General features: G+C 44.7%; 1 protein-coding gene and 1 pseudogene across 1 annotated transcript; one reads left to right on the forward strand and one right to left on the reverse strand.

The window, feature by feature from the left end:
• LOC149284665 (ral GTPase-activating protein subunit alpha-1-like) overlaps window positions 1-8,834 on the reverse strand; it is a 58,035-nt pseudogene extending 49,201 nt beyond the window's left edge.
• Window positions 8,835-11,946: 3,112 nt separating this feature from the next.
• Window positions 11,947-25,247, forward strand: LOC149284666 (breast cancer metastasis-suppressor 1-like protein). The gene is made up of 10 exons (XM_089496402.1): window positions 11,947-12,082; window positions 14,323-14,413; window positions 14,640-14,767; window positions 15,300-15,379; window positions 16,091-16,187; window positions 16,804-16,890; window positions 22,716-22,780; window positions 23,447-23,486; window positions 24,631-24,757; window positions 25,130-25,247. The coding sequence occupies exons 1-10, from the start codon at window positions 11,947-11,949 to the stop codon at window positions 25,245-25,247; spliced, it is 969 nt and encodes a 322-aa protein (XP_089352528.1).
• Window positions 25,248-27,455: the final 2,208 nt, after the last annotated feature.

Genomic DNA, 27,455 nt, shown 5'->3' on the forward strand with positions numbered 1-27,455 from the left:
ATATGTCCTCCAAAAATATAGAAATGCTAATAAAATTTAATGTATTTTTGTTCACCCTGCCACATATACAGCGGACTTACCTCAAAAATAAAGAGTATGGCATCTAGCTCCTCTCTCTGAGATTTATGCCCTGTATCAAAAAAAGGCATCATTCATTAGCCGTAAACGACTGTTTTTAATCGTAAATCTCAAACCGTGGTAGCTGAATGATAAAATTGCAATCATTATAATGGTGTGATCATTTCGTGCTAGAAGAGCAATTTGCACACAGACGAGTCAATCATAAAAAGGCAATTTACCAGATTGTAAATTTCAAATAAAATCTTATTTTTGGGCAACAGTAATAATTATAGCTTTGTGCCAAGGTTTTAAGCGTTCAGTCCTCAGGGCTAAAAAAAGAAGTGAAGTAAACTACTACAAGATAACAGTAAGTGCTATTGGCATGGGCGTCATTGTAAGTACATCTTATTATCGTTACTATGTCGTCACTGGCATGTTCGGGCATAGAAACACACATTCCTGCAGAGTTTCTGGCTCAGAAAGTTATTATAAGACAATTACCGTATTGGCTCGAATATAGGCCGCACTCCCCCCCCCCCCCCCACTTTAAGTCTTTAAAGTGGGGGTGCGGCCTATATTCGGGACCTGCATCCCACTCTCTGATGCGCTCAGACAGCCTCCCCTGCCAGCACTTCCCACAGGGGGGGGGGGGGGGGTGCCGGCACGGGAAATTGTCCAAGCGCATCGCGCAGACGTTCACCGGCAGCGGCGATGCGCGTAAACAGCCTCAGCTAACAGCACGTCTGCACGATGTGCTTTAACAATCTCCCTTGCCGGGAATTCCCACGGGGGGGGTCCTGGCAAGGGAGATTGTTAAAGCACATCGTGCAGACGTGCCGGCAGCGGAGGTTGTTTCTGCTCGCATCGCAGCTGCCGGTGAACGTCTGCGCAAACAAACTTCCCACGGCGGAAGTTGAATACATTTTATGTGTAGATGTCCCCCGCAGGCCCCGCGGAGTCTGCACCGGTAAGTCTGGTGGGGGGGGGGGGGGGACAGAGTGGCAGCATATCTCGGGGGGGGGGGACAGAGTGGCAGCATATCTCGGGGGGGGGGACAGAGTGGCAGCATATCTCGGGGGGGGACAGAGTGGCAGCATATCTCGGGGGGACAGAGTGGCAGCATATCTCGGGGGGGGACAGAGTGGCAGCATATCTCGGGGGGACAGAGTGGCAGCATATCTCGAGGGGGGCAGAGTGGCAGCATATCTCGGGGGGGGCTGAGTGGCAGCATATCTCGGGGGGGGCAGAGTGGCAGCATATCTCGGGGGGGTACATCTTCGGGACAGAGTGGCAGCATATCTCGGGGGGGGGGGGCAGAAACTTTTTTCATTAAAAAAAAGCACCTAACTTTTAAGGTGCGGCCTATATGCGGGTGCGGCCTATATCCGAGCCAATGCGGTATTTCAGACACATGCTAAACCTTTAGTCATTTATACAGTGTACTTGCCAAGCAGAAACAAAGTAACATGTACAAAGTACGCTACGTAGCGGTAATATGTATACCTGTAATATAACAAATAGCAGTCCTCCGCAGATAGTTTTTTTAAATTTTACACCGTGCTGGTATATGCCTAAAAGGCATTCGCGTTACTTGATGTTTATTGCAAATGAAATTTATCTAATTTTTATTTATTTTGTTTCATTGTATCACATTTAAAGGATATATCCCAGGTGGCCACAATGTATTATTTTATTTTTATTTATTTTAACTAGAAAATCATTTAACATATTTTAATTTGTAAACTCAAGTTCTACTGTTTATACATACAGGATATTGTCACTTTTTTGGCGCACCGTGACACACTAACCCAGAAAGTATCCTGAGATCCTAGAAAATAGGGGCATTGGGGGATAGAAGAGAGCAGAGACAAGTCCCTCTTGAGGAAGACACTCGGCATGTACACTTTATAGGCTTTCTAAAATTTAAATACTTCAGGATTCAAGCCACGCGTTTACCTTTTTGTTTCAAAGACGTTTCGATTATCACAAAGTTTTCAAAGAACACGTAATAGATGAGGGAATAGTTCTGTTCAAAAAACTGTTTGAGGTCAATGGATTCTGCGTTCTCTATAAGAAAGAACAAAATACACAGGTTAGAGAAGTGCTTCAGAACAAGTCAGAACAGCCTTCCCTTCACCGAAAGTCAAGTGTCTCTCAAGGGTTTTTTTTTTTTTTTGTGTGTTTTTTTACTAAAACAGCTTCTGCCTAAAAATATCCAACATTTTACCTTACTTGCTCCTTGGCCTTATTTTATGTCAGCGTAGCCTTATCCTGGATCATGCCTAGTCTTAAAGAAAGCATTTTAAGTAAATAATTATATAAGTCTCTGCAGGTTCTGCTGAAAGGGGTTTCCATTTTTCCCAAACATGCTATCTTACATTACATCTCCAACGTTGGCCCCTCTACTAACATTTCTCCTCCTCGGAGATATCCGTCCCTTTTGTAAATAAAGACTTTTGCTTAGAAACATGGCATTTGATGGCAGATCAGACCCATTTAGCCTGCCCGATATAAAAGCTTAGACCTTATTGGATCCTTGCTCTGATCTTAGATTCAGGATAGCTATAAGTCTATCGCATGCATGTTAACATTCCCTCGTGGCATCAACATCTACCACTTCTTCTGGCGTGGCCGTTCCACTGATCCAACACCCCCTCAGTAATGTTGAGATCCTTTTGTGATTTCTGATAGCGCAGATTTATAGATTAGATAGTAAAGTTTGGAGTCATCCAAGTTTCCTTGGGGTCTCTACATGAGCGAGCACCAAACCGGGCTCCTATTTCCACAGTTACCGGCACTTGTACGGACAAGATGGACAACTGACGCATGGAGGGAAACCCTAATATGTTCCTCAACATCTAGGTACGGTGTAGTAATGATGATAGCTCTCTGTATCAGAAAGGTATCTACATACAGAATATATTCTACCAGGAAGAATATATATTATATATTCTTATGTTTTAATGTTGTAGACATATTGTTCAGCGAGTGTGTGATTTACTATAATGACTAGGATTATTTGCAAGTCTTGACTCATGACATCATAAACTGATTATACCATCATGTTTTACTGGAAACATGCACGCTGACTGTTTCCGGGAAAGACTGCTAGCCGGTGTTCCTAGCCACCACGGCACATGGGTCACTTACTTACACATTTAGCATACTAAAGGGTTAAAACTGGATCAGAAATAGGAAAGCAACGGAATCAACACAAAGAACAAACACTCCCCGGCTGGCTGTAAAAAAATGAGAAGGTCAAGCCTTGCCTACTACCGAAATAATTCACATTCCTTGGCACAAACAACCCGTGCACAGAAGTGTTTTCCATGCAGGCCAGAGATTGTATGCTTAATGAGATGTGTCACTATTAAACAAGACGCTTACAGGCTCAATACCCTTCTAAAAGGGTGCTGTTCCACATAAGCGATGCTCTTACAATATCCCCTGATAAGTCCTGCATCGTGTAAAGAGAAGTAAATGTAAAGCGGGTCTCAATATTTATTGAAATACTATAGTTGCTTAGAAACATAATCCTGTCATTGCTCCAAAACCCTTCCCTATGTATTACATCACAGCAGTTTGACCACCTACAGCCACACGGCGAGGTGTTGCGTGATGGGAGTGAAGCGTGATGGGAGTGAAGCGTGATGGGAGTGAAGCGTGATGGGAGTGAAGCGTGATGGGAGTGAAGCGTGATGGGAGTGAAGCGTGATGGGAGTGAAGCGTGATGGGAGTGAAGCGTGATGGGAGTGAAGCGTGATGGGAGTGAAGCGTGATGGGCAGGTTGAGCAGTGAAGACAGTTTTAAGAGGCCATGGTAACAAAAACAGATTAATTTTGGATAAAATTGAAAAACAATTCAAGTTCAACCTCGTTGCAGAGTATTTTGGGCACTGTTATCAGTGCGATATGATAGGGTCCTTTAGGGACCTCTCGCACATCTGTACACACTGAAATTGCCAATTGAACAGAAAGCAGTGAGTCTAACAGGGCTCGCCTGACGACAACAGATGTCAGGTCAACATGTTTCAGAAGAATGTGCTGCGGAGAATAAAGACTGTACAACATAACATCAGTTGTATAACTTAGGTGTCTTTCCCAGCAGCACAGCTGGAGTTGCACATGCCCTCCTCGGGCATAGATCAGACCTTTGCAGACATGGTGACCGAGTACCTTTAATGTGTGAAAAATCAGCTCCGGAGACACGTTTATTACATCAAAATCTGCAAGTTAATAGCTAATTGACTACAGCTTTTGTAGATTCCAGGCATGGAATAATAATAAAAATAATTAATCTCAATCTATATACGCAAATAAAAAAACCCAAAACAAACAATATACATAGACATAATAAATAAATTTGAAAGTGGACTTTGGGTATGACATTTAAAGAATAATGCCTTTGTAAGAGGAAGGGGGTACGTGCTTTCCTACATTGTTTTTTGTGGGGGGTGTTGGGGAGCATGGTGTTTTTGACCTTGCTCATGGATTTGCATATATGTTCCTGTTAAAGAGACCGTTTACTGTCCCTAACAGTCCCACTACAGAAGAAAGAATATTAAAGTACTCTGTGAGTAACCTTACCCTCAGTGAGTACTTTACTGGGGATGTGCGTGGGGGTCCACATGGATGCAGAATTCACCAAGATCGGCAAGTGGCAAGTTCGGCCTAAAACGTCTCTTGCATGGAAAATAAAAGGTGGGGGGGGGGGGGGCAAATGCATACATGGGAATGCTACAGAACCCCCCCCCCCCATGCATTTACAGAGGGTACATCATAAAACTTAAGAGTGCCCCTCTAAGCATGTTTTTGTGGCAGGTGTTCTTAGTTAGAGATACGCACGATGCATCGTCCACCCCGATGAACGCTTTCGTTAATCACGCCATTCACGTGCGTCTGCATAAATAGCATGTTGTTTCTGGCAGATGTATCCGCTATCACAGGCTTGTACATTTCCTAGAGTGGATATTAAGATTGGCAACCAATAGCTTAATCCTCAAGAGACTCAAGAAGAAGAAATATATGCTCCAGCTTCCCATGACCCCACTTTCCATATTAACATATATGATCAGACGAGGAGAAGGCATCCATCTGGACGCAACTCCTTCCAGCCCCCGTGTGACACGGGACTCGTGTAAAGAAGCGATACAGCACTTTACTTGTTTGACACCGACCTGCGGCAGACATTTTCCACGTGTTTGTTATACTCGTCTCCATCCTGTCGGTCGGGAGGCCGCTCCATTGTCGGCTATAAATATTTACTGCTGTTCGGGGCTACGGGAGGATGTGGAAGAACACAGCGGCACCCATTAGCCGCGCACTTACCTTTGTTTCGGCATTTTTTTTAAGAATATACTGGGATTGCAGCCAAGCCGCTAAAGAAAACATATTGACGGACAACAGGGTGGGAAGGAATCGAACCGATTATCGTACGACCAGTTACCTTGAATTAAGCTTCAATTTATTGACATTCTATTAAAATATATAATTATTATCTTTTACTTACATAGTACAGTTCTATCTTAATTCTGTACTTATTTATACCACGGGCATACGACAGGCAAATATCTAAAGTCCTACTGCTGTCGGGAAAGCAATTCTGCCACTTTGCCAACAAATAGTTATAAGCGTGATGAGCCATTTTTTATGGTGATTTTGTGGCTTTTGAGCTGCATAGAAATTCATGCTCAACGCATCTGAATATGGCTTCCAGGACTATTTGTGGTGGTACACGGGGTGAAAAAAAAAGGTATGTGAAACTATTGGATATGATGCAATGTTTGAAAAGTACTCAGGTTGCCGTCTGACAGGTTAATTTTTAAATCTTCTTCTGAAAGTCTGAAGCGCCGGCTATTCATGCTATGCTACGACATCATATCCTGGCAGTCAGCAATGACATCACAATCACCAGAGAGCCCTGACATCTGCAGGAACAGACCTCCTACCTCAGAAATAAAGAAGGTAGGATGTAGTATGGCAAAGAGACATATATGGGATGGATATATTGAATAACCTTCCTTTCCATGTGTTTTGTGCAGTTTGGGAGGTCTGCAACTTTGTTTCATGGAGAAGATCACCATCGCCACCATAAGCTGGTGAAAAGCACCTTTCATCCATTCCGTCGGATGAAACGATCAGCACCAGCGTTTTCTACCTTCCCCAAATCCTACAATTTCCAGTTCCCTATACAATGATGCTTAAACCGGGACTGGCCGCCTGGTGGGCCACTGGCCGACAGCACCAGACAATCCCCTCATCTGCTGCTCCAGCGTGTGCCTGCCCAGCAACACGCCAACGTCAGCATCCAAACGTCCCGTGCGTAGCTTGCCATCGCATGCACTTCTGTCACCATGTGGCTACTGGCTTTAAAGTGCCAGTGCCCCCTTGTCACTGCCAGTCTGGGCCTGATAATGTTTACAGATTAGAGTCTATACACACACAAGGAGTATATCATGTGTAAGGAGATGTTTTCGGCCGAACACGCAAAGCTGTCTTTAACGTAGATGATATTTAAAATTAACCAAAAAGCTTTTTTTTTTGTTTAACTGCCTCTTTCATTTGGCCAATCATATTTCAAGTATATAATCACCCGGGGGAACTCTTTTTTTTATTTATTTATTTATAGAGAGCAGCTCATCTCACATATGCGGTCAAGTAATTATTTCACAAACGATAACCCACGTCATATATGCTGTAAATACTATTTCCATCAGACCACGAGAAAAAGCAAACCATGCAAGAAGTAACCAGGGTTACACAGTAAAAAATATTTTCAGAGGCCGGCTGCCAGTGTATTTTCTTAATGTTATTTGATAAAAAATCAAAATATTTAACATTGGCTTTTTATTTATTTATTTATTTTTTTTTTTTAAACAGGAGTTTCCCCCTGCCATCTACCAAAAGAGAGAAGTGTACTTAAGTATGCTCAGCGCACATGTGCCGTAGCACGACCAATCAATTCAATGGTTAGCGTCAGCCAATCGCACGGCTACATACTCCAGTATTAGCAGGCAGGAAGTGTACTTAAGTATGCTTTTTCCTTTCAGTAGAAGCAGGCAGGGGGCAGGAGGAAAACGAGGCAAGGCTCCTTTTCTAATGCATTCACCAAAGTTCATGTCTGTTCAAAAGTCCTCAACAGAAGTCCAGATAATTACTAGTAACGCTCTGCTCCAGGACAGTGTCAGAAACAGCCAAAGGGCAGGTGACCGTTAGACAGACCACCATCAAGCAGAAATAGGTTGGACTCCCAGTCCCATTACACGAAAGAGGGAGGCTCATCACCTTAACCTATCCTTAAATCCCTAATGCCTCAATCCACGTGCCTTCCCAAAAACGACTATAAACAATTCACTAAAGAGAATATTCTAAAATTATCTTTAGAATCCAGAAAGAGAAAATATCACCCATTCTATAGAATTTAGGGGGAGAAGTAGTATAAAAGCATATTTTATTTAGGGTATATCAATTGAACACATGCAGCAATCCAACTACTCAGCTGGATGAAACATTATTTCAGGGGGCATGCGCTGCGTGGTTACTTTTGATACTGAACAGCGCTCCCTACTTCATGTGATACATTTTCACAAACCGACCCTGCGCAGCTCATAACATTCCTCAAATCCTACTCCATCTTGGAGACTACCTTGGAGATGAGTCCTCATCTCACTAACTGGCCGGCTACTCCAGTCCCAGTCATCAAAGTACCAACACAGTTTGTTTGGACCGTACCTTTTTTTTTTTTATAAAGTCTGAGGGCCTCTGGCTTGACTGCCTCTCTCCCCGTTTTCAGACCCCTAATGCCTCCAACGGCCGCCCTTTAAACACCTCGGTGCAGGTTAATTGGATCCACCTGCTGACTTCCAGCAATTAACCCCCTCATGCTGGAAATGAGCGTTCCAACCTGCCCACTGACAGACTCCATTACCGCGCCACACTCCCTAATACTTAAATTGTAAGCCTGGTGTCCGTAGTAAGCACCTTAACTTATGAATATCTGTGCTTGCAAAGCCCTCTCGTGATGAAACAGCGGTAGGTTTATCCAGCAAAAACAGCTGAGCTGGCACGTGTATAATGTATAACTCAATGTGTAGAGACTGAAGAAGTCACACTGGTTTAACTATACAGGATACAGGGCCAGCCAGGCTCTTCCCACAGCAGAAGCTCAAGGGGGTCGAGCCCTTCATAATGTATAGCTAAGTCAAGGAGCTAAAACATAACTCCTGCTTTAGTGAATAGACCCCAACGAGGGCCCCGCTCAATGATTTACAATTTGGCGTTCAAGTCTTAGTTTTACCTCATTTCTCGATCATCGTCCCTTAAAGCTTATTCACTTTCCATGCTACATGGTTACTTTAATACAGGCTTTCCGCTCAGACGGTGGCCTGCCCCTCATCCCTAATGGCTGCTACCGCACCCCAAACACCTTGCAGCAGCCATCACCAAACAATTGTCTCCCCTCTTACCTCTTGCCACACCCTGCCTTCCTTGCCTCTCACCACCTTCTTACTTTTTTACCACAAACCCCCCTAATAAAGGTCAGCATCCACCCCACCGACCCACAAGCTCTCCATACTACCCCCTGCACCAAACATACCCCCACCAGGAGTTCCTCACCTATCCCTGCACCCCCACCCCACATATGAAGCCATTACACCCCCCACTCTCACCAATCACGACCCTCAGGTGTTTCAGGCGGGTCAGCACATCCTTCTTCGGATCCAGCACTTTCTGGGTCGATTTCTTTACATCCCCGTGAGTTTTTTTAGAAAACATCCCGGACCACAGAGAAGGGGGTGGAGGACACTCCCGGGAAGGAGAGTTTGAGAGAGCACACTGCCGGGAAGGAGAGGGGGATTCACGGCTCACCCCGCGAGAGGCCACGGGCTGCCCGAACCCGAAGACGCGCTGGAAGGGGTGCGGGTCGCCCCGCTCTGACAGCAGCAGGTTACACCAACACATCCAACATGGCCGCCCCCTTTCTGTCTCCAGGATCGCAAACCAATCGATCGCAGAGCAATTCACCGCTCACCAGGCTCTCAGCCCTGAAATAGACTAAGGTCCTGCTGGGTTTGGGCGGGCCGTATGTTTACTGGGAAAGGAGTGGGGTCTAAAGGGGCGGCACACGCCATGTCAGTCACCTCACAGGATTTGGGGGGGGGGGGGTCGTTGGCCTGAGAATAAAACCTCAAGTTCCATGTCGAGCCCAGGTGTTACACCTAGTTGGCCTGGACATTCAGTGATGAGTGCCGCTATTGGTATGGTCCAAATCAAGCGGGTTGGACATCATGGAAATCGTGGCCGCTGACAACCCGAGTGCCAATGACTTAAGGAACCAGAGACCTTTTTAGAGCTCCATAAAAAGTTATTAAGATGCATGCTACATATAGTGCCCTTATATGGTCAATGCTCAAGGTGGCCCATGTATTCTTGGCCATAGGTGAGGGACGATCTCACACATTTCAATGCACGTGCGCACAGTTGTTGTGCTCTAGTTAAAAATGATGTCATTGCCCATCATCTCCATAATTCCAGAATCTTGACATGGCATGGCATGTGGATGAAAATTGGTGCGGCTGAAGGGGAAGTGGAGTGTGTTGGAGTTGCCCAGGGATGACCCGGATCCCCAGAGAAGCCCCACTCCACACAGTCTAGGGGCGAAACCAGGAGAGCTCCAAGGTATGGTTTTGGTGAGTAGTAGTATTAAAGGGAGGCTGATCGTCCCAACCTGACCCATCAACACTATGGGGGGGCAGTGCAGAGTCAGCTTCTGTGCCAGGCTTCCTTTAGAAGTGGAGCTCCAGGATATGAAGTTATGTCCCGACCCCCTGTAAAAAGGACAGTGGTGTGATGGTCCAACAAGCGGCTTTGCCCGGGATCAGACCCATTAATTGCGATCCCTCTTCATGGTAGGGTGATGACATTGCAACCGCAGAGCCTTTACATGTGTGGTGCATAGGGTGACCACATAAGCCATGTTGTCCAGGACACAACTTTTACATATTGCTGATCAGCCCAGATTAAGTGATGCCCAGCCCTATGGTGGATGTATAGCGGACCAATTGGTTCCCTTCCATTAGTCTATACATCCCACATACTGCAGGACAGCACTTTATCGGGGCCAGTCAGCCCGGTGTTCAGTGTCCTTGAACACATGACCAATGGTAATGGTCATGGTCAACAGTGAGGTGAGTACACACCGCCACTGGGAGGTTTCCACCCATGGCCCCTGAGAAGTGGAGCTTCTCCTGGGGTGTCTGTGCAAAATCCAGAGAGCTCCCATGTATGGTTAGGCCAGCACCGAAAATATCAATACGCCACTGGTGGAACCTTCCCCTCATGGATGTCTGTTCTAGGGAGCCTTTATAAAAGGAGAAGGGAAAAAATAATGGTTGTATATGCTGGTTGGGCCACCTTTTGGAACAAACCTCATCTTTCGTAAAAGGTATCAAATATATGTTTTGAGGTTTAATGTAAATAGTTAAAAAAACATTGAAAAGGTTTGTTATCTTTTATTTTTATAGCGCCAACAGTTCACACAGCACTTAATACAACACATATATTCAAGGGGTACCTTCTGGTCTTAACATGTATGTCTATAAGCATATATTTAAGGATGAATATAAAAAGAAATGGCATGTGTCTTCACTGATCCAAGTTTAATAGGCTAGTTGATGGTTAGAAACCCCTTTTGTGATTATGTTACAGCTAGAAATTTCCTTGTTTTCCATGAAAACCAATGTATTATCTTCCACAAAACGATCAACATTCTCTACATCAGTTGGCCTTGTAACATGGGGATCCTCTATGACATCATAAGCTAGGGGTGCAGAGACAGACATTGTAAAGCAAGGCAACTCACTGCATATTTTCTTATGATATTACCACTTATATAACCAGAAGCAATGTTTTATCATTAGAGCGTCACCACCTCTCAGAAAAACATTACGAAACGTAGAGAGGGTGGTAGACAAATAGAACATCCTCCCATCACAGGTGGTAGATGCTACTACTTTAAAGTACTTTAAACATGCATGGGACAGGCTACAGGTACTAAATGCTGCTCAGTATGTAGAAGCCACGCAGTTATAGCAGTCAAGCACACCATTTTAAACCCTTACATATAAGAGCAGAACACACAATTACCTAACAAAGGCAGAACATGACATAACACTGCTGCTGTGATGCCACAAAACCATTGCATACAAAAGATCTTAATGGAGTAGAGACTGAACGGCTTCATATACTAATTATAGTCTTTGGGTTATTGGAAATAAACAAATGATAATAAAAACGTTTTTATAAACCGTGTACCAACTGTGGAAGTTCTGATTTTACTTAACACACTAATTAACCACCTAGTGTAAAAAAAAACAAAACCATAATAAATGATAATACATTCTATTAAAATTCATACATTTTAAAAGTAAAGAGAACCGCCAAAAAAAAAAACCCTGGGGGAAACAAAATGACCCAAAATGTCCAAAAGCAGCTCCAGACCTGAGCACGCTAACATCGTAGGTCGTCGATTGAGAAGGACTGCTGCACACTCTGTTTATAAACCGCCCGTAAACCACGTTGTTTCACAATGCTCTATGGGACTTGTAGTTCACTGCAACAGATTAGTGCCAATACGCCTGAAGCAAGAAAACTACAACTCCCAGCATGCATTGCTCTCCGTAATATCTAGGCCAATCGGAAGATAGAATTTTTGCGGCACAGCCAATTAGAGGCTTGCGGAGTGAATAAAGGGCGGTGCTGAGAGGGTGGAAGGTTTGCGCGAATAATTGTGCGTACGGGAGGCAGGCGGCTACCGGAGGAGTAGTTTGCCGGCCCCGGCGTTTTCTTTCTTTTTATTTATTTAACGAGCGGGGGTTGTACGATAGAAATGCCGGTGCATTCGCGGGAGAAAAAGGAGAGTAATCACAATGACATGGAGGTGGACTATCCCGAGAATGAAGGCACTAGTTCGGAGGACGAGGACTCTGATAGCTCTAGCGGGAGCGAGGAGGGGGACACCTCTGGTGAGTCCGAGCGCCTCCCCTCACAGGCCCGTTTATTGATAAATAAATGTATACATTTTACATTGAAACATGCATGTGTGTATAAACCTGTTACATTGTGACATGCATGTGTGTATAAACCTATGTTACATTGTGACATGTATGTGTGTATAAACCTGTTACATTGTGACATGCATGCGTGTAGAAGCCTGTGTTACATTGTGGCATGTGTGTGTAAGCCTGTTACATTGTGACATGTGTGTGTATAAGCCTGTTACATTGTGACATGTGTGTGTATAAGCCTGTGTTACATTGTGACGTGTGTGTATAAGCCTGTTACATTGTGACATGTGTGTGTATAAGCCTGTGTTACATTGTGACGTGTGTGTATAAGCCTGTGTTACATTGTGACATGTGTGTGTATAAGCCTGTGTTACATTGTGGCATGTGTGTATAAGCCTGTGTTACATTGTGGCATGTGTGTATAAGCCTGTGTTACATTGTGGCATGTGTGTGTATAAGCCTGTTACATTGTGACATGTGTGTGTATAAGCCTGTTTTACATTGTGACATGTGTGTATAAGCCTGTGTTACATTGTGACATGTGTGTGTATAAGCCTGTGTTACATTGTGACATGTGTGTGTAAGCCTGTTACATTGTGACATGTGTGTGTAAGCCTGTTACATTGACATGTGTGTATAAGCCTGTTACATTGTGACATGTGTATAAGCCTGTTACATTGTGACATGTGTGTATAAGCCTGTGTTACATTGTGACATGTGTGTGTATAAGCCTGTGTTACATTGTGACATGTGTGTGTATAAGCCTGTGTTACATTGTGACATGTGTGTGTATAAGCCTGTGTTACATTGTGACATGTGTGTGTATAAACCTGTGTTACATTGTGACATGTGTGTGTATAAACCTGTTACATTGTGACATGTGTGTCTAAACCTGTTACATTGTGACGTGTGTGTGTCTAAACCTGTTACGTTGTGACGTGTGTGTGTCTAAACCTGTTACGTTGTGACATGTGTCTAAACCTGTTACGTTGTACCATGTGTGTACAAACCTGTTACGTTGTACCATGTGTGTACAAACCTGTTACGTTGTACCATGTGTGTACAAACCTGTTACGTTGTACCATGTGTGTACAAACCTGTTACGTTGTACCATGTGTGTACAAACCTGTTACGTTGTACCATGTGTGTACAAACCTGTTACGTTGTACCATGTGTGTACAAACCTGTTACGTTGTACCATGTGTGTACAAACCTGTTACGTTGTACCATGTGTGTACAAACCTGTTACGTTGTACCATGTGTGTACAAACCTGTTACGTTGTACCATGTGTGTACAAACCTGTTACGTTGTACCATGTGTGTACAAACCTGTTACGTTGTACCATGTGTGTACAAACCTGTTACGTTGTACCATGTGTGTACAAACCTGTTACGTTGTACCATGTGTGTACAAACCTGTTACGTTGTACCATGTGTGTACAAACCTGTTACGTTGTACCATGTGTGTTGCACCGTGACATGCGTGTGTGTATAAGCCTGGGTTGCACTGTGACATGCGTGTGTGTTTATAAACCTGGCTTGTGTGTGTGTGTATAAACCTGGGTTGCTCTGGGACATGCGTGTGTGTGTATAATCCTGGGTTGCACCGTGACGTGTATAAACATGGGTTGCATCTTAACGTGTGCGTGTGTGAACGTTGGTTGGGTTGTAACGTGCATATGTAAACGTGGGTTGCTCCGTAATGTGCGTGTGTAAACGAGGGTTGTACCGTAACAGGCTCGTGTATGTATAAACCTAGGTTGTATTTTAATGTGTGTGTATAAACCTGGGTTGTAACATGCGTGCGAGCGTGGCGCAATAACACATGTTGGAGCAAAAATATGCGAAATGGACTAAAATGAATGTAACCTGATAACAGGGGCCGCAGCGTTCCAGTGTAGAATCTTGAATACTGCGTCTTTTTCCTTTTTCATTATAACCGGCGCGTTGTATTTCATGTTTTTACTATGGAGCTACTGGTCTAAATTAAATGCACGGCTCGGCCTTTGTTTTCCGTTCTGTGGGAGAATATGGCTTCATGGAGAAAAACATTAAAAATAAATATTAAAGGGAAAAAAAAAAACTAAAAAGTAAAAATAAGAAAGGAAATAAAGTAAAAATAAGAAATTAAAAATTCTATATAAACTTTATTACTCTGCTTAATTTTGCCTTTAAAATGTATCAATTTATTTTTTCAGAGATGGACGATGAAGATTGTGAAAGACGCAGAATGGAATGTTTAGATGAAATGTCCAACCTCGAGAAACAGTTTACAGATCTGAAAGATCAGTAAGTGATGGACAGACAGGGGGTCAATAAATAGAGCTCGCGTATGGCGACTTAGAGCGCTGTCTATTCTGTAATATGGCTACATCCAGTAATATCCCTAGCGTTGCACTGCTGAGCAGCCCGCTGTCATTAAACTGCCTCCCTACTTTGGAAGGCCTCTAATTTTAGCGTATGCGTGAAAAGTCATTTAATTGCGTTATCGAGCTGCTGTGTTGTGCGTTCTTAGACTTTACAAGGAACGGTTAAGTCAAGTGGATGCCAAACTCCAGGAGGTGATCGCTGGAAAGGCACCCGAGTATTTGGAACCACTGGCGACATTACAGGAGAACATGCAGATTCGGACAAAAGTGGCAGGTATGGAACACGATGGCTGTGTCTTAGACCTAGGGTGGCAGCCCCTTGGCCGCTTTACTAAGGGACAAATATGGCCCCCCCTTGTTCACTGCTCTTAGCGGGCCGTTTGGGGTGATCAGACATTCCAGCTTTAGTAAAAATATACTGTTTTCCTTTCTCTTTTCCCCATTTCTTAAGAGCAAGTTATTTCGAGGGTAATGCCATTGGGGGATCCACCATATTTTTTTTTTCTTCTCCAATTTCTTCCCCTGGCACAAGTGTCACAAATCTCTACTTTTTTTTTTTATGCCAAATGAACAAGCCGGCAACAAAGATTTATTGTAATAAGTAAGTTGAGCCCAAAAATTATTATTCAGTTCCCCAGAAATCCACTCTAACCATATCAGATAGGATGGATCTTAAGACCATTTGAAGGAACATAATGTACTTAAACCATGGAATTAACAGTTTTATGTTTTTTTGTTTTTTTTTTCTGTGTAACCAATAATTATGGGTTTACAGAATAGTTTATATTTTAATATTTTTCTTTTAGGGATATACCGTGAGCTGTGCTTGGAATCTGTAAAGAACAAACATGACTGTGAAATCCAAGCTGCTCGTCAGCACTGCGAGGTACGTCCGTCTCTTTGGCCGATGAAAACCTAGTACATTTTTATGAAATGACATCATAGCTCCATCTTTACGAGTTAGTCAGATGTGGTATTCAGTCTGGGCTTTTTTCTTTGGAAGCAAAACCTGGCAAATTCTTGGGCTGCTTAAGCTCTAGCATCCTGCCTTCAATAAAACTTATTTAAACACATCCATTCTATTTATGAGTTTAACGTCTTAACCTTGTCGCAAAGAATATTTTTTGCACGCTCGTTTTGTGTAGCACAGAAGTTTAATTATTAAACATAAATATATACATTCAATAAAAAAAATAAATATAAAAAAACATGTGGTATTTGTAAAAATCTTCCCAGTTTCTCTATACTGCCACTGGCACCCTAACCTCATAAGCACTGCTAGAATCCCATGCGATATACATCTGCTTGTTAATGCATGCGCCATTACATTCACTTATTAATCAGGGATCAGCGCAGCACTCCACTGATCCATGAGCAAAACAAATTGGGATATTTCCCCCAAAATCTTACATAGATTACAAGTAATCAGAGCAAGTTATTCATATAAGTTTCCGGTAGATCTGTCTCAATCTATTTTTTTTTTTTTTTTGCTGAACCGTTTGGACCTTTTTAATTATGAGATGTCAATTTGCGTTAGAACTACAATTCCCGCTGGCTAATCGTTTGAAAAAAAACATCATAATGAGCTTTCTTTCAGAGTGAGAAACTCTTGCTCTATGATACCGTCCAAAGCGAATTAGAGGAGAAAATTCGCCGGCTGGAAGAAGACCGTCACAGTATTGACATTACCTCAGGTATCCCTTTAAAAAAGGATATATTGTCATTTTTTCCACTTCTATACAATTATAGGCTTGCATAATACAAGTTTTTTGACGCCTCAGTGTTAATACATGTGCGTGATTTGTCTTGGGTTTTCTTAGCCCAATCATTCAAACAGGGACGTTATCTTACTGTGGCCGGCATTGAAGGACCATCTGAATAGTGAAATTCTATGAAGGAAGGACTTCATTAGTTTTGCAAAGTGGAACAGGGCAAAGTTAACTTACTGGTGCTGTGTGATTGAGCAGATCCCGCAAAGATTCACTGGCGATCATTTACCTGCTTTACTATAAACTAATATGTAAAGAAAACAGTTAGAATTATCACGAGGTTAAAGAATAGTCGAGAACCGATTTCTTAGTACATAGTCCAAATCGCAGAAAGATATTATCCCAGTTTTAGAATGGGAGCTAGAGCCCCAGATTGTAGCTACAAATCTATCTACACTGTGGCTACGATCTACAAGGGTGGTTGTTACCTCCTGAGGTTGAGCTACAAGTGGTCTGAAGACAGCTTTTTTTAATGCTACAGACATGCAGCATAGCATTTAATGATAACGGCTAATGTGTATATCCGTTCTTCTCTTTGTAGAGCTATGGAATGATGAGCTGCAGTCGCGGAAGAAGCGCAAGGACCCATTCAGCCCTGATAAGAAGAAAAAGCCTGTTGTGGTTTCAGATATCCTTTTGCATAACATCATCCCTGGTGTTAACATATTGTTGTTGTAGGTTCTCTGTACCCCACGAGATGAGCAAATCATGGATGTTCCTGAGTTTGAGATTACATTAGAGAGGGATGAGCTGTCCCACTCGTTTAATACAGTGAGATGACACGGTCTCCTTTTACACATTAGAGACTTAAGTCTACTGAGTGAAGCAAGGCATAACTGCTAACGGCATTGCATTTGCTAGAAAAGACACAAAAAAAACTATGTATCCCTCGTGGAGAACATGCAGGGATGTCATGTCACTTTCATGTAACCAATGCTACCAAGAGACACAGGGAGAAGGATGAATTCATATTCATAGATAAACCTGCCCATATTTATTGTAGCTCTGTAATGTCTAATGTATATGGAGAGGGGGAGATGGAAATATAGCTTATTTTTCAAATACATTGTTAAAACCCCTTACTCTATTGTATAGTGGTTTGGATGATATTTCTTTATGACAATGTTCACTTTTGTCTTCTCTCCTGTTTCCCCCCTCTGTCGCTGTCCTCTGGTTTCCCCTCTGTCGCTGTCCTCTGGTTTCCCCTCTGTCGCTGTCCTCTGGTTTCCCCTCTGTCGCTGTCCTCTGGTTTCCCCTCTGTCGCTGTCCTCTGGTTTCCCCTCTGTCGCTGTCCTCTGGTTTCCCCTCTGTCGCTGTCCTCTGGTTTCCCCTCTGTCGCTGTCCTCTGGTTTCCCCTCTGTCGCTGTCCTCTGGTTTCCCCTCTGTCGCTGTCCTCTGGTTTCCCCTCTGTCGCTGTCCTCTGGTTTCCCCTCTGCCGCTGTCCTCTGGTTTCCCCTCTGCCGCTGTCCTCTGGTTTCCCCTCTGCCGCTGTCCTCTGGTTTCCCCTCTGCCGCTGTCCTCTGGTTTCCCCTCTGCCGCTGTCCTCTGGTTTCCCCTCTGCCGCTGTCCTCTGGTTTCCCCTCTGCCGCTGTCCTCTGGTTTCCCCTCTGCCGCTGTCCTCTGGTTTCCCCTCTGCCGCTGTCCTCTGGTTTCCCCTCTGCCGCTGTCCTCTGGTTTCCCCTCTGCCGCTGTCCTCTGGTTTCCCCTCTGCCGCTGTCCTCTGGTTTCCCCTCTGCCGCTGTCCTCTGGTTTCCCCTCTGCCGCTGTCCTCTGGTTTCCCCTCTGCCGCTGTCCTCTGGTTTCCCCTCTGCCGCTGTCCTCTGGTTTCCCCTCTGCCGCTGTCCTCTGGTTTCCCCTCTGCCGCTGTCCTCTGGTTTCCCCTCTGCCGCTGTCCTCTGGTTTCCCCTCTGCCGCTGTCCTCTGGTTTCCCCTCTGCCGCTGTCCTCTGGTTTCCCCTCTGCCGCTGTCCTCTGGTTTCCCCTCTGCCGCTGTCCTCTGGTTTCCCCTCTGCCGCTGTCCTCTGGTTTCCCCTCTGCCGCTGTCCTCTGGTTTCCCCTCTGCCGCTGTCCTCTGGTTTCCCCTCTGCCGCTGTCCTCTGGTTTCCCCTCTGCCGCTGTCCTCTGGTTTCCCCTCTGCCGCTGTCCTCTGGTTTCCCCTCTGCCGCTGTCCTCTGGTTTCCCCTCTGCCGCTGTCCTCTGGTTTCCCCTCTGCCGCTGTCCTCTGGTTTCCCCTCTGCCGCTGTCCTCTGGTTTCCCCTCTGCCGCTGTCCTCTGGTTTCCCCTCTGCCGCTGTCCTCTGGTTTCCCCTCTGCCGCTGTCCTCTGGTTTCCCCTCTGCCGCTGTCCTCTGGTTTCCCCTCTGCCGCTGTCCTCTGGTTTCCCCTCTGCCGCTGTCCTCTGGTTTCCCCTCTGCCGCTGTCCTCTGGTTTCCCCTCTGCCGCTGTCCTCTGGTTTCCCCTCTGCCGCTGTCCTCTGGTTTCCCCTCTGCCGCTGTCCTCTGGTTTCCCCTCTGCCGCTGTCCTCTGGTTTCCCCTCTGCCGCTGTCCTCTGGTTTCCCCTCTGCCGCTGTCCTCTGGTTTCCCCTCTGCCGCTGTCCTCTGGTTTCCCCTCTGCCGCTGTCCTCTGGTTTCCCCTCTGCCGCTGTCCTCTGGTTTCCCCTCTGCCGCTGTCCTCTGGTTTCCCCTCTGCCGCTGTCCTCTGGTTTCCCCTCTGCCGCTGTCCTCTGGTTTCCCCTCTGCCGCTGTCCTCTGGTTTCCCCTCTGCCGCTGTCCTCTGGTTTCCCCTCTGCCGCTGTCCTCTGGTTTCCCCTCTGCCGCTGTCCTCTGGTTTCCCCTCTGCCGCTGTCCTCTGGTTTCCCCTCTGCCGCTGTCCTCTGGTTTCCCCTCTGCCGCTGTCCTCTGGTTTCCCCTCTGCCGCTGTCCTCTGGTTTCCCCTCTGCCGCTGTCCTCTGGTTTCCCCTCTGCCGCTGTCCTCTGGTTTCCCCTCTGCCGCTGTCCTCTGGTTTCCCCTCTGCCGCTGTCCTCTGGTTTCCCCTCTGCCGCTGTCCTCTGGTTTCCCCTCTGCCGCTGTCCTCTGGTTTCCCCTCTGCCGCTGTCCTCTGGTTTCCCCTCTGCCGCTGTCCTCTGGTTTCCCCTCTGCCGCTGTCCTCTGGTTTCCCCTCTGCCGCTGTCCTCTGGTTTCCCCTCTGCCGCTGTCCTCTGGTTTCCCCTCTGCCGCTGTCCTCTGGTTTCCCCTCTGCCGCTGTCCTCTGGTTTCCCCTCTGCCGCTGTCCTCTGGTTTCCCCTCTGCCGCTGTCCTCTGGTTTCCCCTCTGCCGCTGTCCTCTGGTTTCCCCTCTGCCGCTGTCCTCTGGTTTCCCCTCTGCCGCTGTCCTCTGGTTTCCCCTCTGCCGCTGTCCTCTGGTTTCCCCTCTGCCGCTGTCCTCTGGTTTCCCCTCTGCCGCTGTCCTCTGGTTTCCCCTCTGCCGCTGTCCTCTGGTTTCCCCTCTGCCGCTGTCCTCTGGTTTCCCCTCTGCCGCTGTCCTCTGGTTTCCCCTCTGCCGCTGTCCTCTGGTTTCCCCTCTGCCGCTGTCCTCTGGTTTCCCCTCTGCCGCTGTCCTCTGGTTTCCCCTCTGCCGCTGTCCTCTGGTTTCCCCTCTGCCGCTGTCCTCTGGTTTCCCCTCTGCCGCTGTCCTCTGGTTTCCCCTCTGCCGCTGTCCTCTGGTTTCCCCTCTGCCGCTGTCCTCTGGTTTCCCCTCTGCCGCTGTCCTCTGGTTTCCCCTCTGCCGCTGTCCTCTGGTTTCCCCTCTGCCGCTGTCCTCTGGTTTCCCCTCTGCCGCTGTCCTCTGGTTTCCCCTCTGCCGCTGTCCTCTGGTTTCCCCTCTGCCGCTGTCCTCTGGTTTCCCCTCTGCCGCTGTCCTCTGGTTTCCCCTCTGCCGCTGTCCTCTGGTTTCCCCTCTGCCGCTGTCCTCTGGTTTCCCCTCTGCCGCTGTCCTCTGGTTTCCCCTCTGCCGCTGTCCTCTGGTTTCCCCTCTGCCGCTGTCCTCTGGTTTCCCCTCTGCCGCTGTCCTCTGGTTTCCCCTCTGCCGCTGTCCTCTGGTTTCCCCTCTGCCGCTGTCCTCTGGTTTCCCCTCTGCCGCTGTCCTCTGGTTTCCCCTCTGCCGCTGTCCTCTGGTTTCCCCTCTGCCGCTGTCCTCTGGTTTCCCCTCCGCCGCTGTCCTCTGGTTTCCCCTCCGTCGCTGTCCTCTGGTTTCCCCTCCGTCGCTGTCCTCTGGTTTGCCCTCTCTCTCTCTCTCTCGCTGTCCTCTGGTTTGCCCTCTCTCTCTCTCTCTCTCTCGCTGTCCTCTGGTTTGCCCTCTCTCTCTCTCTCTCTCTCTCGCTGTCCTCTGGTTTGCCCGCTCTCTCTCTCTCTCTCTCGCTGTCCTCTGGTTTGCCCTCTCTCTCTCTCTCTCTCTCTCGCTGTCCTCTGGTTTGCCCTCTCGCTGTCCTCTGTATTGCCCTCTCTCTCTCTCTCGCTGTCCTCTGTATTGCCCTCTCTCTCTCTCTCGCTGTCCTCTGTATTGCCCTCTCTCTCTCTCTCTCGCTGTCCTCTGTATTGCCCTCTCTCTCTCTCTCGCTGTCCTCTGTATTGCCCTCTCTCTCTCTCTCGCTGTCCTCTGTATTGCCCTCTCTCTCTCTCGCTGTCCTCTGTATTGCCCTCTCTCTCTCTCGCTGTCCTCTGTATTGCCCTCTCTCTCTCTCGCTGTCCTCTGTATTGCCCTCTCTCTCTCTCTCTCTCTCTCGCTGTCCTCTGTATTGCCCTCTCTCTCTCTCGCTGTCCTCTGTATTGCCCTCTCTCTCTCTCGCTGTCCTCTGTATTGCCCTCTCTCTCTCTCTCTCTCTCGCTGTCCTCTGTATTGCCCTCTCTCTCTCTCTCTCGCTGTCCTCTGTATTGCCCTCTCTCTCTCTCTCTCTCTCGCTGTCCTCTGTATTGCCCTCTCTCTCTCTCTCTCTCTCTCTCTCTCTCTCTCCTCTGTATTGCCCTCTCTCTCTCTCTCTGTCCTCTGTATTGCCCTCTCTCTCTCTCTCTCTGTCCTCTGTATTGCCCTCTCTCTCTCTCTCTGTCCTCTGTCCTCTGTATTGCCCTCTCTCTCTCTCTCTGTCCTCTGTATTGCCCTCTCTCTCTCTCTCTCTCTCTCTCTCTGTCCTCTGTATTGCCCTCTCTCTCTCTCTCTCTCTCTCTCTCTCTCTCTCTCTCTCTCTCTCTCTCTCCTCTGCGCCCCCCCCTCTTGGGAATACAACTTAATTTATGCCACTAAACATTCATTCTTTAGACTGGATGTCCCTCTCACCATTTTTTCATATCCCCCTTCTCCTTTGAAAAACAAGCTGCATATTTAATATGTATGCCAGTTTATGCCATAAATATATGGCTTGTTTTCCATCCCATGAAATTCTTAACACTGCAATGTTTTGTAAAACACCTTTTTCACATTTCTTTTGACGCTTGTACTGCTTTTGTGATGCACCCTGATTCTGAAAGCTTTAACTGCTTACGCTGACCAACTTAACAAAAAACACCCTTTTCTGTATTAATCATTTAATTGTCTCATATATTGAGCTGTTGGTAGTCGGTCAATCTTTTTTTGAAAACTCCCTTACTGTGAATTTGGCACAATGTCAGTTTACTGCCATCATGACCAATTATCTGATTATTCCTGCAAAGCCTTTTAAGTGTTTTATGTACATGAAATGCTCCTACTGTGTGTTCGGTCTACCCACACAAGAGGAGATTAGCTACTTTTGTACGCTGGAAGGGGAGGCTACCTGAAGACTTAAAGACCTGCTTCTGATGACTGAACTCACAAGTGACTCACGCTATACTCTCTATCCTCCGTTTACAAGCAAATTGCATAAAAAGTAGCATCTAAAGGTTATTTTTAGCTTTTATTTCAGAATTATGTAAATTAAATTTTATTTGCTATTTCTCCCCTTTGGTGATCTCTGGCGGGTCCACCATAGCATAGAGCTGGGCCCAGATGTGTGCACCTCTTTGCGCCTACCTCACCCCACTGATGTGGCCCATGAAGGCGATGTGTGTACGTCGTTGGTATCCCTCGTGCAAAGGAAATTTGTCCGTTAGAGGAAAGATGGCCGTTGACACAAGCGAGCCAAAACTTTCCAAGCAGGGACCCTCGCTGCAGGGCTGGTTATAGTCGCTTGTGTTCAGGCAGAGCTTCTTGTACCTTTGCTTGTATGGTATGTAGTAGTCATATTTAAGAATGTATCACTATTTTCAGTACATTCTAGAGCTTTAGAAGGCATACTGTTCAGCAAATGTACATAAAGAACCGCAGAACAGCATATACATAATCAAAGCGTCGCTGGCAAACGGCTGGGTCTCCCAGCTCTAATGTGTCTAAATGTGTTAAATTCATTAGTCTAATAGTCTATGGGAAATGGCTAAATCTACTTGGACAACTTTCCTTATGGTTCCTACGTCCATATATTGTTTACATGTTACAAGACCTGGATATACTTGAAGACTGGACAACGATACGGAAGGTAAGTGGCCGATGCAAATAGAGAATCGATAAGAGAACTCCTAATAATAAATAAGCCAAGGCAAGATGTTACTATGTGACGACGGTTTTGCACGTGAAAAGATAAACATACTGTGAGTCTGGTAGCCTTTGTAAGAGCCACGCTAAGGGCTAACATCAGGACAAGAAACTGATATGCTAGTTTTGCCACACTTTCCCACATGGCAGTTTAGGTGAATTGAAATAGCCCCTTTCTAAATCCTATCTTTAAATCCATTACAGTAGTTATAGGTAGTTTTTATATTTTCTTACACCAAACTCCCTGCTAGTGGCACTTCCTCTTAAATGCGGACATTAAAGACCTTGATGGTCTGATTTGCTAGTTGGTGTATTGTGTGTGTGTGTGTACTGGAGTTAAACCAACAACAAATCTAGACGCTAGAAATGTCTTCCACTGGTTCTGATTGTTTTTAATATTCATATTATAACAATTAGTTTTATAGGTAATTGCCCTATTTCAAAAGACTTATTTCACTCACTCGTTATGTCGAAAGTATGTATCGTAGCGACGCATGGAGACTTCAGTTATATTGCTGTGTATCATTTCAAAATGAAGTTGGAAAGAATACTGTCTTCAAGGATGTTTTATCAAAATGTTTGATTTTGTGTAAACCTTATTGCTCCATAGGCCATGGCCACGCTTGGACCTCACCGTGTAAAGCCAGAAGGTAACATGAGATTAGAGAACCGTCTTTACGGCAATTGTCTTATTTTTTGGGGGGGAAATCCCACAAAAATCTTCCCTTTGCATTTATAAGGGGGACACCATGTAAAGGGACCTCTCCGCTATTCTATGCATTAAAGTGCAAATGGCTGGAGTTCCCCTGGAAAGATAGTTATGCCCTTTTTTAAACTGATCACTTTCATTGACATCTACATTTTTAGTGAATAATGCTGCTCCGTCTCTCAGCAGGTATAGACAGACTTTTGTCCGCCAGCAACGGGTCTTCTGCACATGTGCAGAAGGAATTTGGAGTGAGCGCTTAACTCCCGTAGTGCATTCCTCCCTGGGAATTAGTTAATGGTTGAACGCAGCCATGATCCGCTTGTGCCATTGCATTTTTAGCCATGAAAGCGGAACCGCAGAAGGATGATCAGTATTTATTCCATAAATCAATTATACCGCCGTCTTAAATATGGCTAATATAAAATCCAGAAATACACGTCCTAATTAAATTAAATATCACAGAATGCTTTGGATCTGTTAAAGTACTTTGGTTGTTTTTTTCTTTATAAAAAAGCTATATTTATAGCAGTTAAGATTTCTTGAGTGACAACCAGATGCTTTTACCTGTTTGGGGGTCTTATTTCTGCAGTCATCCCGCATGCAAAACATTCACTTTTGTGATTTTTGTTAGCTATTTTAGGATTTAGCAAATTGCCTCCTTGCTGCTTTTATTAATCCGACCATCACTTTCACAATGATTCTAGCTGTTGAAACACAGAATAAGATACTATTTCAATTGAGATTATAGACTAGATTATACGCCAAATTGATATGCCCTTAAACAAAAAGTTTATATTACATTTTGCGAGTTTTTATATTCATTTTTTATTCATTTTTTCTTAATTATTTTTTCCTTTCCATTGCAGATAGTATTTAAAAAAAAAAAATGTATTTGTATGATGGTGTTTGCAGAAAGAAAGATATATAAAACTTGTGCATATATATATTTATATTTTTTTCTCTTTATGGGCTTTTAATATGCATATTAAAGGGGCACAGAATGCTGCATTTCTTTTAGAATGCCACTCACAGTAACTGCAGTTACTAGTCATCACGGAATAATCTTTCCTTTTTCCCTTGGCCAGTTACAGTAAAGCAGGAGAAGCATCAACACGTTGCAAGATCAGAAGAGGGTCGACTACACTATGATGGCGAATGGTATGGCCGGGGGCAAACCATTTCCATCGAAAAAAAGGATGAATTCCCAACAAGGTATTGATCGGTCAGAATTGGGGAAATATTACTTTGGGGGGTAAGTTAATTCTGTGAATAACATAAATTAGGAAAGTCTCTCATCGTTACCAACGTACATGGCTACAGATTTTTTTTCCCTTTTGGTTTTTCTGGGAGAAAGATTCCTACTTTTTTTTTTTTTTGGGGATATTTAAGGCTATGCAACATAAACCAAATAAATGTCAAAGCCTTTGAGCTTAATTTTCCCAAATCCGTGGTAGAATATTACAAATCTAACTCTCTACCTGCGGACGCTTATAAGAGGCGCAGGCGGAGAAAGGGGAAACTTGAAATGTGACTTAAAATATTTCTGAAAACTGACCTTCTTTTTATAAAACTTTCTCTTTTTAGTGCTGTCATCACAACAATTAACAGCGAAGAGGTTTGGTTTAAGAGACAAGATGGCAGCAAATCCAAACTATACATTTCTCAGCTGCAGAAAGGGAAATACAGCATCAAGCTCATCTGACCTAGTATTCATACGTATGGTTCAAGCTGCCAAATGTCTTATTCTGACACATATATATATATATATATATATTGCCATGAAATGGAATAGATATATATTTCCTGTATCTGCGAGTATTACCGGGACTGTATACGAGAGTGCCTAGTGTGTTATGACAGTACATGTGTTGTGGATCTGTGTATTAGATCAAGATGATAATCATTAGCGGAAAAACATATGCATATTTGTCTTTGATGTCGTAAATGAAATACCTCGTGACCTTTATTGCCAAACCCTAAGCTCTTACTCTAAGATGTTTTTGCTGGAAAAGTGATAAGATTTTATATTGTTTGCAAACTTTGTACAATACGTTTAGCCGTGACCTGGGACGGAGTTGGAAGGGATGGACTGAGAAATGATGCATTGCACATAACAATCTCCCGAATCCGTTCGACTCCCAAAGGACGGCAACTTTGACGAGATCATCCTCATGTTTGTACGTATACATGTTTCTCCAAGAAATTAATCAAAATCCACATAGATCATAATTCTTCCTGTAAGCTTCATAACCTCTTAGTAAGAGGTTTGGCTGATGTTTGAAATGCGTTGGCTGTGTGAGGAAGTGTACAGTAATGCAAAGTTGATTAATACTGATTAATTCCCGCAGTAATGCACCGGTACTTAAATCAGTCCTAAGGTTATTTGCCCCTTCTAGGCATTGGTAAGAATATTTTATACCTAATCATGTGTTAATGTGTGCAAAAACATCATGTAGCCCCCTGAATGTTGCTTCCTAATCTTTAACAGTATGCAAGGGCAAATAAACCGTTTGATTACAATTCACATTAAGATGATACGATTCTCTTATGTTTTTAACTGGGAGTGTTTTTTTTTTATCTAGTCCAAACTATAGACTTAAAGGGACAAAAATGAATAGAGATAGCTGTAGGATTGGGTTATGTAGAGATTATGGGGAAGTATTACTTATGCCCATATCATGGGACACTTAATGCATTGCCACCACATTGAAATAGTGGCTTAGTGGTTGGAGAAATCCTATGACGAGTGGCTAGTATTAGTGGGTGCTTCTACTGGCGTTCACGTTACATGGTTTACTCATTGAGTGTCCGCAGATTCCATAGCGGTATTATATTGAAATAACCACCAGTAACATTAAAGGGACGCTCCAGCAATCATATGCACTTTAAGGCATATAATAGCAGAGTGGTCCCCGTTACAAATGTATGGGGACATTCTGCAGAATACTTTCATATGCATTTGCCCCTTACAAATTACCGTCGGCTCCGGGCAGGGGTCTGATGAGAACCCTGTGCACGTTGAAAACGCTTCCATTGATTTCAATGAGAGCACTTTCTTGCCACTGATTGGCTGCTTCAAGCGTTCTGCTGCAGCTTCTACTAAAGGTAGAACATGCATGTAATGTAATACTGGTGCAATCTGCCATACAAATGTTTACGTTCAAAACTGTACATTTTTTTTAAGCTGTTGAAACAATTATGACGGTAAAATGTGGCAGGCATATCTCAGAATAAGCCTAATATTGACTAGACGTTATTAGAAAGCTTCTCGTTTGGATGGTTCGTTTCTGTGCATTTGACTGATACTATCTGTTTTTGAGTGGTATTTGGACCCATGATCAATGCTAGAGCGGCTAATCAATACTTGTATCGTGTATCGTACTTTAATGCTGTCATTAAAACGCACGTTGCCATGTGGATAATTTATAACCTTTTACTGTCTTTGGATATGAAAGAGGTTACTATTCATTAACACAAAAGGTGGATCACATTTCCAGTTGGTATTAAGAAAACCCAATTATAGATATATTAATCCACGTGAAGTACTGTAGGGTCGTTGGCTACCCTGACATGAAGAGCAAAAACCTTTCTAGATGTGCCAGTGTATTATATTTTCTTTGTGTTGTGGACTTATTTAGCCATATTTTATCCGAATGCTACCTCTCATTTATATGTTGATTTAATCATTGTCTGCTAATGAAATCTAGAACTTTTTACTGATCGGTGTATGTCCAATGTGGTTTGTTTTTTTTTCTCAACATGGTGGTCTTCTGCTTGCATTTATAAAATATATTTTTCTTTTCACAAACCATGGGACGGGGCAGCTTCTGCTATGTTTCTCCCCTATATGCATAACACATTCAAAACGAGTAAATTGTAAAGTCTATCGGTCTATTATGTGCTGTGCGTG

Source organism: Sceloporus occidentalis, unplaced genomic scaffold, assembly GCF_023333645.1.
Source record: "Sceloporus occidentalis isolate IW3139 unplaced genomic scaffold, rSceOcc1.0.p SCAF_89, whole genome shotgun sequence".
Lineage (NCBI taxonomy): Eukaryota > Metazoa > Chordata > Lepidosauria > Squamata > Phrynosomatidae > Sceloporus > Sceloporus occidentalis.

Coding starts and splice junctions, on each gene's coding strand:
- LOC149284666 (XM_089496402.1), top strand. CDS start 11,947: ATGCCGGTGCATTCGCGGGAGAAAAAGGAGAGTAATCACAATGACATG. Junction 14,768..15,299: donor GATTCGGACAAAAGTGGCAG/GTATGGAACACG, acceptor TTTTTCTTTTAG/GGATATACCGTGAGCTGTGC. Junction 16,891..22,715: donor AAAGCCTGTTGTGGTTTCAG/ATATCCTTTTGC, acceptor TATGGTTCCTAC/GTCCATATATTGTTTACATG.